Source organism: Schistocerca americana, chromosome 3 (assembly GCF_021461395.2).
Source record: "Schistocerca americana isolate TAMUIC-IGC-003095 chromosome 3, iqSchAmer2.1, whole genome shotgun sequence".
Lineage (NCBI taxonomy): Eukaryota > Metazoa > Arthropoda > Insecta > Orthoptera > Acrididae > Schistocerca > Schistocerca americana.
In genome coordinates, this window is record NC_060121.1 from 650,239,244 (window position 1) to 650,254,573 (window position 15,330).

Sequence of the window (15,330 nt, forward strand, 5' to 3'; positions counted from 1 at the left end):
ACTGAATGGAACAGATATATTCAGATTTTTCAGGACAAATTAATTCAATTCCTAATGATTCAACATTGCTCTCGCCACCTCTAGTTCTGAAGAAAAAAATCCACCGGGCAATAAAAGAACTTATTTCTTTTTCCAAGTCACAGTGTTTACGTCATCATGAATTAACTGACATTGCAGTTACTGCTGTAGAAAGACAGCTGGGAATAGAAAAATGCTACAAAAGAAAGTAAGTCTAATTAGTAAATTCGAGGCTGGACAAAAAGTTTTAGTTCAAGCACACCCATTTTCTTGTAAAGCAAAGAACAGCTGCCAGAAATTTTCATTACTTCATAACGGTCACTTTCGGATTCAACGAATTCCACATATCAATATAGTACATCTTGACACATTCAGAACGAAAGCTTTCGTCATATCACCAATATAAAACCATTCACTGAATAATTATTTGACATTCTGTTCCCTACTGATGACAAAGACGCACCAATGTATAACATGAATTTCTTTTTCTTTGGCATTAACAGTTTGTACATAATTAGTAGTTAAGCTTTTTCTACAGGTTTTCTTTAATTCACATGTACGAGTACCAAATGTATTTGCCTCATATATTACTATAAATATAAGCCATTCCGTATGTTTATTTTCACTGTGTCATGACTTTTATGTAAGAGATACAACGATTGTTACAGAACATATACAATGTCATGTTCTAAGATAACTGACTCAGATCTTTACAATCCTTCATTTTACAAGCAAAGGTTAGGTAAAAGAAGACAGCAACGATTGTTTTTTTGTCGAAGACAAAGGGATCACCGAAGATAAAAGCAACATAAGAAACAACAACACAGAATTTTGCCCGTCATAATGCATTTTCTCTTACAGGATAATGTACAGAAGTATGCAATAAAGTATTCCAGATGGTAATGATAAAACAGGCAGCGTATACATATTTGCACAGGTAAAACATGTACTGTCAATAATCAGAGGAGATATTTAATTTCAGCGTCTTGCACTGAGATAATCTAACACTGAGCTATACCCAGGGTTTCTTCTGGTGCTGCATGTTAAGTGAAGAGATAAGCATTAGTTATATATGAAGTATGTGAAGCAATGATTTATGGGTTTTTATAATGAGGATTTGATGAGATAATAAGAAGTGAGGATAGCGAACTTTTTATGATTATAATGCAGACGTTTATGATTTATGATATGAAGTATGGTATATTAATGTTAGGGATTACTTGATGATTTTACACTTGATGCATGCCTTGTTGTTGTGTTTCGGTGTGTTTCTCTGATAAGTAGTATTTCTAATGGTTTGCGATAAGGTGCTGCAAAATGACAATACAAGTCAAAACTTACAGGAAGATAAACACTTTGTTACAACAATATGCATTTTTTAGATTTATGAACAGCAGTATGGGGTTTGAACTATGACAGAAACACCGGAGGAAAGTTCCCAGCTCCAGAAACAAACCGTAGATAAATGCAGGCGTGAATGACAGGATCAGACCACACATGGAGCACCAGGCGGTGGTAACCACTACAGGAGACGGCGACAATGGACACGGACGAAATATGGAACATCATCAACAACCTGAGATCTCAGGGATCGCACCTCACAGGAGCAGATCTGATATGGAACACTGGACGGCGGTCATCTCTGCAAGAGACTGCTGCAGCGGGAACTGACACAATATGGAACTCCAGTAGCAGAGGGAGATTGTCAGGAGCACGTCTCACGGCCACGGACTGAATACGAAACATCGGAGGCTGACACTGCCCCGAGAGGCAGCCGCGGCGACCGCTGACGGCATAGTGAACGCCTGCAGCGGCTTGCTTGCTTTGTGTCATCTCGAAGCTGCAGCTTCGTTGGGTTTGAAGGGTAAGCAGGTCTAGCTGCTTTTCCTTCTTCTTCCTCTGGTTTGATTTTCGATTCATCTCGTCTTGGTTTGTTTCTTCTGGTTTGACAGTCTCATTTTTCCTTCCTCTCGCTGCCTTAGCAGCGTTGCTACTCTCGTAGCAAGTCCGGCCATCTTGTCGTCTCTCGCCAGTGAATCTGGTTTCCCAGATTCCTGATGAGAGGATTCGTGGATCTTCTCGTGTCAGCATAGAAGAGTCTCGCCGACTGCTTGAAGCGGCCCTTCAGCATCGGCACGCCCGTTAGCCGATGTAGTTCGGCCGTGCTGAAATCACACGGCCAGTCTCAGGCACCTGTTCTGGATCTTCTGGAGACTGCTGATGTGAGTCTCGGCGGCATTCCCCCACACCACGGCGGCCCATGATGCGGATTGGTGGCAGAGCTTCAGGTGTACGTTTATTCGTGAAGATCACAGCCTGGCTCTTCGCCGCATTGAACTTGAGCCGCCACTTGGTGGCCCAAGCTCCCAGCTCGTTGCAGGCTATTTGTAATCTTCCTTGCATCAGATGTGGGTTGATGCTCTTGGTTTACAGGGCTATATCATCGGCATACAGCCCGGTCTGCACCCGCTGCGTTCGCGGCATGACTGCCGTGAATAGGGTACAGAAGAGGGGCCTCAATGCTGGGGCCTGTGGGACTCCGGCGGCTATTTCAAGTGCTGTTGAGGTCCCGTGGAAGGTACGTCCCGCCAGGTAGGAGTGGATCAGGCGGGAGTGTGACACCGGAACTCCCTGTACTAGTAACTTGTAGACTAGACCGTCGTGCCACACGCTGTCGAAGGCGCCGGAAACGTCTAGGAGTACCGCCCCAAGGTACTCCCTCCTCCCCAGCACCCCCATCACCTGCTCCGCTAGTCGCAGCACTTGGTGTATTGTCCCGTGCCCCCTCCTCAAGCCGAACTGCTCCTCGGGATGCAGGCCTTCCTCTCCAACGTGACGGTGCAGTTCCCTGACATAAATTCGCTCAAATACCTTTCATAGGGCGTTAATTTTCCGCCGGCCTGTTGTCGTTGCCAGCCTTAGGGATCACCACCACTTCTGCATGTTTTCAGGCGGGTGGGGGGAGGGGGGGGGAGGGGTAGTGGCCAGCCCTAAGGATGGCGTTGAATATCTTCGTGAGCAGTTTCACAGCCTCTGGGGGGCCTCCTTCAGGGGATTGGGCCGCAGACGTTATCGCACCCACCCGCTCTGCGCGGGTCGAGATGCCATAGCTGCCATTGAACCTCGTCTTCCGTAATGGGTTCGATGGAGTCCTCAGGGTCTTCTGCCGCGAGGTATACACGGAGCCTATCTTCCACTATTCGGATATGATCGTTATTTACATCTTCTTCTACTAGCGTGAAGTGGGCCGCGAAGGTACCGGTCAGTACCCCAGTTTTGGCGTCAAGCTCTGTCACTGCATGCTGTCCGACGTGTGGCGGTGGGACTCGTTGCCTCCTGCGAAGGAACTGCTTGGTTGCTTGCCAAGTAGTGCCGTCTGCGACGTTCAGGGTCGCTATCCTCCCAGCCCAGTCCCTGTTCCTGTGTTCCGGGACCGCGTACTGTATGGCGCGGCGCATCCGGTTGATCCGATTTTTCGTGACCGCCTGGCGGGTGACGTGCCACTCTCGGACCAGCTGGTTCTCCTCCCGGATCATCTGCAGTATGTCCGTCGGTAACTGGCGAGAGAAATCCCGCGGCTTCTGACGTCTGTGCTGCGTTGCTGCATCAGCCGCTCTGATCGCGAGATGCGAAAACGCTGCGAGTGTGGCGTCCACGCCATCAACATGAGGATCCGGTACCGTGGTGAGCGTCTCTGCCAGGTGCACCCGGAAGTGTTACCAGTCGGTGTTGAAGTAGGTCTTGCGTCCGCGAGACTGCAGGGAACGGTGTCGTGGGCGCGGGCCCATTATGGAACACCAGGAGGAGGCCGCAACCGCAGGAGACAGCCGCAGCGGGCGCGTACGGAATAGACAACACCTTGATAGGCGTGCATGAGGGCCTTGCGGACGACGACCGAATGGGATGCACTCGATCCGCAGTGGATGGCAGACGGAACTCCAGGCACCACCCACGCATAAATATGGGACTTGGTCAGCCAGGCAGTCAGTCTCAGAGAACACCTGATGAAGACGTGGAGTTGCAGCGTCGAAGTATCGAGCTGGGAAGACATGGACCACTTTATAGCAAAAATACTTCAACCGATTCTGGTTTATTCATATGATATTGGCGAAGTTTTTGGGGTACCCAAGATTTTTCATATCCCATTCAGGCACGTTCTTTGCACTGGGTGGCATTATGCCCTTTATCGTGGAAAACCCACCAAATTACAGGATGTGTCACAGTGTACAGAGTGAATGGCAATGGGTACATATTACTGGACTTACATATTCAGCCCTTAGTATGGCCTGTTTGGGTGTGGGTACGGTTCTCTGCCGAAGATGGAAGTGACGTGCGCACTAGCAAGAGAAGGTCCTGGTCTGGATACAATAACTTCTGGACCATAAATAAAGCGCAAGGTCAAATATTGGCCATATGTGGATTGAACCTGGAAAATCCATGTTTCTCACATGAACAACTTTGCGTTATGTGTTCATGGATCTACAACTGTCAGGCATGTAGATTTACACAACAGAAGAAGAAATAACCAAATATATTGCACACACATTAGCACTGAGATAAATTCATTTCAACATTTATTAATACTTAGGTTAGATTTCATAGAGCAACAACACTCATTATTCAGAATTAGGGGATCCATTTTTCTTAATTTTGTTCTTCATTAGCTGATTACATTAATGTACTTGAGGTATTTCAATCACTTTAAATAAAAGATTTGAGTTCAAACCATATAAAGGATGAACGTTAATGTAACCGACAAACTGCAGGGACGGATTCCTGACTGGAAATGGAGAAAAAAGTGCCTGTGTACATGTGTCCAGGAATGGACGGTGTGTGTGCAAAGACAACAAATTTTCCCAGAACACAGTACAGAGCTGCATCGCATCCACGTCACAACAGATGTTCAAAGTGGCGTCCCTGGGATTGCATGTGATAGGGATAGGAGCGGTTGTAATGCAGGGTACACATAAACGTACTTCGGCTTACCCACCATGCTGGCGGGTCACTTACCTCATGCTTGCACTAGGGATCGTTTCAATATCCTGCAGAACACAGTCCGCCTCCCTCCCTGCACGTTCGTCTGTCTGAAAGGACGGACGATCACACAAACGGCCAAAAAGGCTTTAAATGTTTTGTGATGTGGTTGGTATCTGTGAGAGTATTTGTTTTGGGATAGCCGTGCTACGTGTCGACCTTTTCCGTACACAAACACAATCTCGGCTTGTTGACAACATGAACACCGAACCATTCTGCTGCTTACAACTCACTGCGTCAATCACACAGTCTGCAACACACAAGGAACACACGGCTCGTGGTCGGAGGAACTGTCATTCGTCAGCGCCATCTACCGTGACAACGATGCGTTTCCAGATACATGTTTATAGGACCCTTTTTCTTCATTTCCAGTCATGAATCCGTCCCTGCAGTTTGTCGCTTTTATTTATGTTCATCCTGTAATTGGCTAACGAGATCTGTGGTAGGAAAACGTTTGCCTACCGATTTCTCCAGCTGCATTATACAATTGAAGTTTGTCCATATCCGCAACTGCCATCAAATTTCATGTATTTCACAACATCTGTAGTCGCTGCAGTACCTGTTCCGTGCGACATGAATGCGCTACAATATTGTCTGACTTTTCCTAAATTAAATTCAGTATTTTGAATATTCTGCAGTTTTGTTTAAAGCTCCACTTGTCAGATTATGCAAGGCCTGGACAAAAGTGTAGAAAGAGAGCGATAAATGCCTGCTTGAACATACATTCAGATGGTAGCCAATGCTGCAGACTGCGCTGTTGTGTTTGACCACGAGCGGCACCTCTGTAGTATCCTCAATCGTTGAAAGTGTCAGTCGTGGTCAGAATACTGTTCTGTGTAGTTGTGAGTGCATTATGTCGAAGTTAACTGAATTCGAACGTGGACAAATTGTTGGTGTTCGCATAGTGGGTGCTTCCGTATACAAAGAGACCCGAAGTGTTTGGTATTTCGAGAGGCACAGTATCGCATGCAAGCACAGCGGCAAAGTATCATTCGATAAGTCACAGCGTGGACGAAAGTGTCGTTGAAGACGGTCATTGAAGACGACTGTGACGCAAAATGAGAGGACTATAACTGCAGAAGTCATTGCAGACCTGAATATCACATTCGTAAACTGTGTCAGCACCAAAACAACATGAAGAGAGCTCCATAAGCAGGGAATTTCGGGTCGAGTTGGAATTCCAGAACCACTTATCAGTGATGCATATGCCTGTAGCAGGAAAATGTGGCGTGGACGTAAAACCTGGACTATGGAGACTATGGAGCAGTGGAAGAATGCCACTTGGTCGGATGAGTCTTGTTTCACATCGTCTCCATCCTCTGACCGAGTTTATGTCCAAAGAGTGTAACAGCGGGTTCGATGATGATTTGGGTAGCCATATCGTGTTATTCCATGGGCCCTATGGTTACTCTGCAAGGTCACATTAGTTGGAAGGATTATGTGACCATTTTGACTGATCAGGTCCATCCCGTTGTACAGTGCTTGTTCTATAATGATGATGCTGTATTCTAAACGACTGGGTCCCTGTTCACACAACTCGCATCGTCCAGGATTGGTTTTGTGAGGACGAGGATGAATTGCCGCAGCACCCTAGGCTGCCAGTTACCAGATTATGGACCCTACTTTGAAGAGAGGGGTGCCTGATCGCTATCCAGCTCCATCGTCATTACCTGAACGTGTCATTATTTTGCAGGAAGAATGGTACAAAATTCGCTTGAAAATCACACAGGCCCCCCATTTTTTTTATCCATTACGAGGAGACGAAGATGTTTTGAATGTCAACGGGTTTCCAATACCGTATTAGGCATGGTAATGTGTTGTGTTTTTTGGAGTTTCCATATTTTTAGAACTCATAGGGAAGGCGTATGCTGACTTTATGGTTCTCCGTGGTAGCTCTTTATGCACGGGCTACGTCGAAAACGTAGCACACGTCAAACGAGAGCAGTAGAGATCGCTGTGTCTCTATAATAGATTGTCTTTATACCATATTTCCTCTACACTTTCTTGTAGGCTTCAGTAACACCTTCCTTGGCTTATTTTTCTCAAGGTTTCTCGACGTTCTACGACAGTGCCAAGCAGAGAACGAGCTATCGGGAACGTTTCTGTACAAAGGTAGGAACGTAGTTTTGCAAGACGGCGGACTCCGGATCGGTGAGTAGCTGTGTTAATCTGCGTTCAGTCCTGAGTCTGACCTTTTGGCACCAGCAGGAAAGACGGAAGAGAGTAATTTTAGTGTGACCTCGCTCCTAGTACGGTTCTAGTTGTCTGCAGTTTTGTATGCTTTTGTGGACGGAGCAAGTGGGTAGTAACTTAAGTACGACGTAAGTCCATTTAATTAGCTCTGTTGTGGTTGTACCTACAGCGTAATTTTGAAATACTTAAAAGGCTTCCTGACGGAACATAAAATTTTAAAATCTGGTAATAATAATTCTGTGCACCAGGATGAATGATGTCTCGTGCTAAACGGCCAGCAGATTGTACGTAACACACGAAAAGCTGAACTTTTTCTGCCTAGACAAGACCGAAGCTGGACATTTTATACCAAGTCAGGCATTCTAACTGGTGACAGCCCATTCTCATCGTACAGTCTGAAACAGTGACCAAATAAATCTCTATTCATTGGATAGTTCTTACACGTAAAAGGAACTTTACTATAGGAGATGACTGATTTATAAGTACGAGGGTTGAATGAAAAGTAATGCCTCCACCTTCGTTAATTGGGTTTGGATGGGAATACTTTAATAAATCAAATGCAGAAATAATCCTTAGAACGTGATCTTTAATTACCAATATTCACTTTTCCACATAATCACCAACCAGTTGGACACATTTCTGCCAACGATGAACAAGTTTTCTGAAGCCGTCACGGAAGAAGTCGACACTCTGTTTCCGCAACCACAGTCTCACAGTCAACGTCTTCATCAGAAGCATAATGCTGTCTCCGCAGATCGTTTTTCACTATCGGGAACAGATGGAAGTGCTAAATCTGGACTGTACGGAGGATACCATATGGTGGTGAGATTCAGTCTCTGAAGTTCTGCTGTGGTGGCACGTGAAGTTTATGGTTTGGCACTGTCATGCTCCAGGAAAACATTTCCCTTTCCCATTCGGACCCTTTTTAGACGTCGTTTCAGAGTTCGCAGCGGTGTGATGTAACGCTCTGAATTTATTGTTGTTCCACGATCAAGGAAACCAATATGGATAACATCTGCGTCCCAGAACATTGTGGCCATGGTTTTTCCAGCTGAGGGCTGCGTCTTGAATTTCCTTTTCTGGGGCGAGTCTCATCATCATCATCATCATCATCATTTAAGACTGATTATGCCTTTCAGCGTTCATTCTGTAGCGTAGTCCCCCTTATAAAATTCCTCCATGATCCACTATTCAGTGCTAACATTGATGCCTCTTCTGATGTTAAGCCTATTACTTCAAAATCATTCTTAACCGAATCCAGGTACCTTCTCCTTGGTCTACCCCGACTGCTACCCTCTACTGCTGAACCCATGAGTCTCTTGGGTAACCTTGCTTCTCCCATGCGTGTAACATGACCCCACGATCTAAGCCTGTTTTCCTCATTGTGGGCCGGCCGGAGTGGCCGTGCGGTTAAAGGCGCTGCAGTCTGGAACCGGAAGACCGCTACGGTCGCAGGTTCGAATCCTGCCTCGGGCATGGATGTTTGTGATGTCCTTAGGTTAGGTTTAACTAGTTCTAAGCTCTAGGGGACTAATGACCTCAGCAGTTGAGTCCCATAGTGCTCAGAGCCATTTGAACCATTTGAACCTCATTGTGGGCATCCTCCTGCCATTGTTCCCATCTATTAGTACCTGCAATCGTCCTAGCTACTTTCATATCCTTAACCTCAACCTTATTGATAAGGTAACCTGAATCCACCCATCTTTCACTCCTATACAACAAAGTTGGTCGAAAGATTGAACGGTGCACAGATAACTTAGTCTTGGTACTGACTTCCTTCTTGCAGAAGAGAGTAGATCGTAGCTGAGCGCTCACTGCATTAGCTTTGCTACACCTTGCTTCCAGTTCTTTCACTATGTTGCCATCCTGTGGGAATATACACTCCTGGAAATTGAAATAAGAACACCGTGAATTCATTGTCCCAGGAAGGGGAAACTTTATTGACACATTCCTGGGGTCAGATACATCACATGATCACACTGACAGAACCACAAGCATATAGACACAGGCAACAGAGCATGCACAATGTCGGCACTAGTACAGTGTATATCCACCTTTCGCAGCAATGCAGGCTGCTATTCTCCCATGGAGACGATCGTAGAGATGCTGGATGTAGTCCTGTGGAACGGCTTGCCATGCCATTTCCACCTGGCGCCTCAGTTGGACCAGCGTTCGTGCTGGACGTGCAGACCGCGTGAGACGACGCTTCATCCAGTCCCAAACATGCTCAATGGGGGACAGATCCGGAGATCTTGCTGGCCAGGCTATTTGACTTACACCTTCTAGAGCACGTTGGGTGGCACAGGATACATGCGGACGTGCATTGTCCTGTTGGAACAGCAAGTTCCCTTGCCGGTCTAGGAATGGTAGAACGATGGGTTCGATGACGGTTTGGATGTACCGTGCACTATTCAGTGTCCCCTCGACGATCACCAGTGGTGTACGGCCAGTGTAGGAGATCGCTCCCCACACTATGATGCCGGGTGTTGGCCCTGTGTGCCTCGGTCGTATGCAGTCCTGATTGTGGCGCTCACCTGCACGGCGCCAAACACGCATACGACCATCATTGGCACCAAGGCAGAAGCGACTCTCATCGCTGAAGACGACACGTCTCCATTCGTCCCTCCATTCACGCCTGTCGCGACACTACTGGAGGCGGGCTGCACGATGTTGGGGCGTGAGCGGAAGACGGCCTAACGGTGTGCGGTACCGTAGCCCAGCTTCATGGAGACGGTTGCGAATGGTCCTCGCCGATACCCCAGGAGCAACAGTGTCCCTAATTTGCTGGGAAGTGGCGGTGCGGTCCCCTACGGCACTGCGTAGGATCCTACGGTCTTGGCGTGCATCCGTGCGTCGCTGCGGTCCGGTCCCAGGTCGACGGGCACGTGCACCTTCCGCCGACCACTGGCGACAACATCGATGTACTGTGGAGACCTCACGCCCCACGTGTTGAGCAATTCGGCGGTACGTCCACCCGGCCTCCCGCATGCCCACTATACGCCCTCGCTCAAAGTCCGTCAACTGCACATACGGTTCACGTCCACGCTGTCGCGGCATGCTACCAGTGTTAAAGACTGCGATGGAGCTCCGTATGCCACGGCAAACTGGCTGACACCGACGGCGGCGGTGCACAAATGCTGCGCAGCTAGCGCCATTCGACGGCCAACACTGCGGTTCCTGGTGTGTCCGCTGTGCCGTGCGTGTGATCATTGCTTGTACAGCCCTCTCGCAGTGTCCGGAGCAAGTATGGTGGGTCTGACACACCGGTGTCAATGTGTTCTTTTTTCCATTTCCAGGAGTGTACATCCTAAGTACTTGAAACCGTCCACCTGTTCTAACTTTGTTCCTTTCATATCAGCGCACACTCCGCTGCAGAGTGAAAATCTCATTCTGGAAACATCCCCCAGGCTGTGGCTAAGCAATGTCTCCGCAATATCCTTTCTTTCAGGAGTGCTAGTTCTGCAAGGTTCGCAGGAGAGCATCTGTAAAGTTTGGAAGGTAGGGGACGAGATACTGGCAGAAGTACAGCTGTGAGTACCGGGCGTGAGTCGTGCTTCGATAGCTCAGATGGTAGAGCACTTGCCCGCGAAAGGCAAAGGTCCCGAGTTCGAGTCTCGGTCGGGCACACAGTTTTAATCTGCCAGGGAGTTTCATATCAGCGCACACTCCGCTGCTGAGTGAAAATCTCATTCTGGATTTGTTCCTCCTATTTGGCACTCAATCCGTTTATATTTCTTTCCCAATGACATTACTCTCATTTTGGAGATGCTAATCTTCATACCATAGTCCTTTCATTTCTGATCTAGCTCTGAAATATTAATTTGCAAACTTTCAATCGAATCTGCCATCACAACTAAGTCATCCGCATATGCGAGACTGCTTATTTTGTGTTCACATATCTTAATCTCACCCAGCCAGTCTATTGTTTTCAACATATGATCCATAAATACTACGAACAACAGTAGAGAAAGGTTGCAGCCTTGTCTTACCCCTGAAACTTCTCTGAACCATGAACTCAATTTACCGTCAACTCTAACTGCTGCCTGACTATCTATGTAAAGACCTTTAATTGCTTGCAAAAGTTTGCCTCCTATTCCATAATCTTGTAGAACAGACAATAACTTCCTCCTAGGAATCCGGTCATATGACTTTTCTAGATCTATAAATCATAGATACAATTCCCTGTTACACTCTTTGTGTCGATATTCCATATGCTGACGCCTCGTCTCCGGTTCGTAGTGGTGTATTCACATTTCGTCTCCTGTCACAAACAGAGCGAGGTGGCGCAGTGGATAGCACACTGGACTCGCATTCGGGAGGACGACGGTTCAATCCCGTCTCCAGCCATCCTGATTTAGGTTTTCCGTGATTTCCCTAAATCGTTTCAGGCAAATGCCGGGATGGTTCCTTTGAAAGGGCACGGCCGATTTCCTTCCCAATCCTTCCCTAACCCGAGCTTGCGCTCCGTCTCTGATGACCTCATTGTCGACGGGACGTTAAACACTAACCGCCACCACCACCTCCTGTCACAACTGAATGGAGAAATACGTCACCTTCATTCTCGTAACGCGAGAGGAGTTCCTGGCGAAGTTAAAGTCTGGCGCTTTCATTTCAGAAGTTAGCATCCGGGGTACCCATCGTGCACAGATCTTCCGATAGCCAAGCAAAGCAATAATGTGACCCACACGTTCTTGTGAAATGCCGATTGTGCTTGCTGTTTCTCTCTGAGTGATATGACGATCGTCCTGAATCAATCTGTCAACATTTTGCTTGTGAAACTCGGTGGTTGCTTTTACAGGACGCCCGATTCTTTGTTTGTCACGCAGGTCACATGTTCCCGCCTCAACATCTTTAAACTTACTCGCCCAACGACGCGCAGTATTCACATCAACAAAATCACCATAAACTGCTTTCATTCTCTGATGAATCTCCTTTGGGGTGACACCTTCTGTTGTCAAGAATTCAATGACTGCACGTTACTTAAATCGCATTGACCGACCATCTGCGCAGGGTTCCATACTTTACACTGTAACAACACAACCGTTCAATGTTAAGGCTTCCCGCCAACTGGAGCTACGGGACAAGCCAGTACCTGCCCCATACCAATGCTGCCAACTGTTGAAGAGTTACGAAGGTGGAGGCATTACTTTTCAGTCAACCCTCGTATATTAACCAGCATCCGTATTATTTCCTGTCAGGTAGTTCACTTGTTTCTCAGTTCATATATTTCATGACTCAGAGGATGTGACAACTAAAACTGTATACAACTTTACTTCTGCTGTGTTACTTCATTATATTGCAATCTAGGTCATTAAAATTTATAATAATTATTACAATTTTGTGGAGACAAAAGATAACGTTTTACAGCCCCATACGAAAACTGTTCAAGCATGTCATTCTGAAATAAAGACTTTCGGCGTGTATAAAGTTTAAATCAATAGTTTACTTGCCTTCCTGAAGATTTTCTGGCATTTCGCCAGAATCTCGCGTCGGATAGTCGGTGCAGCTTTTTTCGTATAGTCGTTGCCTCGTGAGGTAGAGACGAGCGAGTGGCTTCATTGGAGCACCAGTTTTATCAAAGAAGGGAGATGACTCGTTGTTCGGGAAGCTGGATGTGATGCGTCGAATTACGTCTTGGGGGACTGTTGGCATATTAGGAGACTGCACAAGAAATAGTTGTGAGAACTATGTATGTAACGGCAGTAACTTTGTTCGTTGTAGTATTGTTTACGTACAGTATATGTGATTCCACTGTCTGTCCCTATGTCCCACGGGTAGAGGTTCAGTTCCAGGTACTCCACCCAGGTGCAGTCTTGCAGACAGAGCTCCAGCCCGGCGACTCCGACAATCCAGTCAGGTGATGGATCTGGAAAATATTGAGCAATTTGGATTACACTCAACTAAGATTCATTTTATGCAGTAAACGAACAAATCTTCGACTAAGATTGTAGTATGAGTATATTTTTGGCCGTCATTGTCTTCCGAATTGTCGAAGAATGGCAATTAATGACGCTGGTTCTGTACATCTATGGGGCATTGATGAATTATCTGCCCATAAAGTGACACAAAACTGACTGCACAATTATTTTCTGGCTACGTAGAAAGATTTGTTATTTAAACGTACAGCTACATCAACGTCCGTAAGGTATTTACGGTTTATGGCGGAAGGAAAAACGAAGAAAGATTAGGGTTTAACGTACTGTCAACGTCGAGGTTATTGGAGAAGAAGCACAAGCTCGGAACGATTCAAGGATGGGGAAGGAATTCTGCAGTGCCCTTTTAAAGAAACTAACCCAGGATCTGCCTGTAGTGATTTAGGAAAATCACGGCAACCTCAATCACGAAGATTGGACGCGGATCTGAACTGTCGACCTCCCGATTGCGAGTGTAGTGTTCTAACCTCTGGGCCACCTCGCTCAGAGTGTATGTGTGGCGGATAGTACTTCTGGTACCACAATCTTTACCCCACTTCCTTTCCCAATCACGAATTGAGCTTGGGAAGAATGATTGTCGGTGAAGCTCCGTCTTTTTCTTGTGGCCTTTAATGGTTCCCACCTTTTTATCGATCTGCTAGGGTATCATCTTCCTTTCGATTTAAAATTTTTCATCTGCGTGGTAGTCTGTCTGGATCCATTCTTTGTAGATGTTCATTCCATTTATTTTTACTCTCATCCAGTTTTTCTTTCACAGACTGAATTTTCAATTCCTTTCGAATGTCTTCATTTAGTATTTTATATATTCTTTTACATCGCTTCTCTGCTCTAAGAAATCTCATTTCTACCCGTTGTATTTGTTTTGGGGCTTATTTATTTATTCGAGTCAGAAACAACTAAATACCCCATAATTATCATTACAAACAAATGAAAGAAAGAATTATCAGGCTATAATATTCTTGACCAGAATCTTACGACTGACACTGCATCTGGTACCGCAAGCAGAAGATCTTCTTCTGTGCAAGATGCGGGGCATAATTGACAAGGCAGTAGGTGCGCCAGGGTCTATGATTCTCTGCAATCATAGACCGTGGTACCCAAATGGAAGTGCGTTTCTGCGCGTTACTTCTATATCTTCCAACTCCAGAACGAAGGCAGCTGAGTGACGTCCGTACAATCCAGTTCTGTTCATGCCGAGGTGGGTGGGGTGCCGAAGGGATAGGCCAGATAGAGCTAATCTCAAATCGAGAGATCCACAAGTATTTTCTTGCTGTAGTTGCTGTTCTTTGCAATACTGAAAAGGTCTTGAGGAAACTTCTTCTGGAACTCATCATTGGGCTGCTGGAACGTGCCTACGTTCCAGCATTGTCAGATTTGGTATTTAACATCCCTACCAATGATCAAACTATTCATCCCTTATCTTATCAGTTCACTTATTTTCAACATTCTTCTGTAGCGCCAGATTTAGAATCTAAGTATTTATTGAAGTAGTATAGTAACATGTGTTGTCACAGACTTGACGAGTCTACACTGAAGATGGATATTCAGTAGCTGAAATCTAGATCTGCGATAAAATCAGATTGGATGTGCGACTCATGGCTGAATTCCTTTTCCTTTTTTGAAATTGCATCCCTTGCCATGTGATATGAAGATTGTGACGTGCCTAATTGGCTTAACAAACGTATTCAAAGTTTACTCTAAAACAGGAAATTATATGTCGACTTACAGAGTCTGCTAGTCGACGGAGATGTCAAAGAAATGGCTTACCGCAAGGAAATGTTCCTTCAGATCCATAGCAATGACCAGCCACTTCCAGCGAAGAACACAAGGAGGTTCCTTTATGTCGATGACCTTGCACGAGCTAGGCAAGGGAAATCTTTGGGGGTGACGATGTGAATATGAATCCCCTCTTACTCATATGTCAATCTCGCCTGCCCATGGTGTTTTCTGCAAAGCTAACGAGGCTCTGTCTACTATCAGCGGCTTAACTGTAAGTGCAGAGGAAATGCCGCACCAATACTTATTTAATGAGAGATAGAACTTCGACTGGTAAACTCGAATGTGTTAGCCACATTACCAATCTTGTCTGCTCTGGATTAGTGACCCATTTAGGGACGTTTAAAAACACTTACAGGTCCCAAATTTGCCTCGG

The 15,330-nt window shown here is 46.1% G+C and overlaps 1 protein-coding gene across 1 annotated transcript in view; it reads right to left on the reverse strand.

Annotated features, from left to right (window-relative positions):
• The window catches only part of LOC124606275 (spondin-1), a 605,207-nt gene that overhangs the window by 218,416 nt on the left and 371,461 nt on the right, over positions 1-15,330 (reverse strand). The window contains exons 8-9 of the mRNA XM_047138254.1: positions 12,981-13,111; positions 12,696-12,906 (exon numbers count right to left, since the gene is read on the reverse strand). Coding sequence (XP_046994210.1) covers positions 12,696-12,906; positions 12,981-13,111 — 342 coding nt within the window. The remainder of the gene's footprint in view (positions 1-12,695; positions 12,907-12,980; positions 13,112-15,330) is intronic.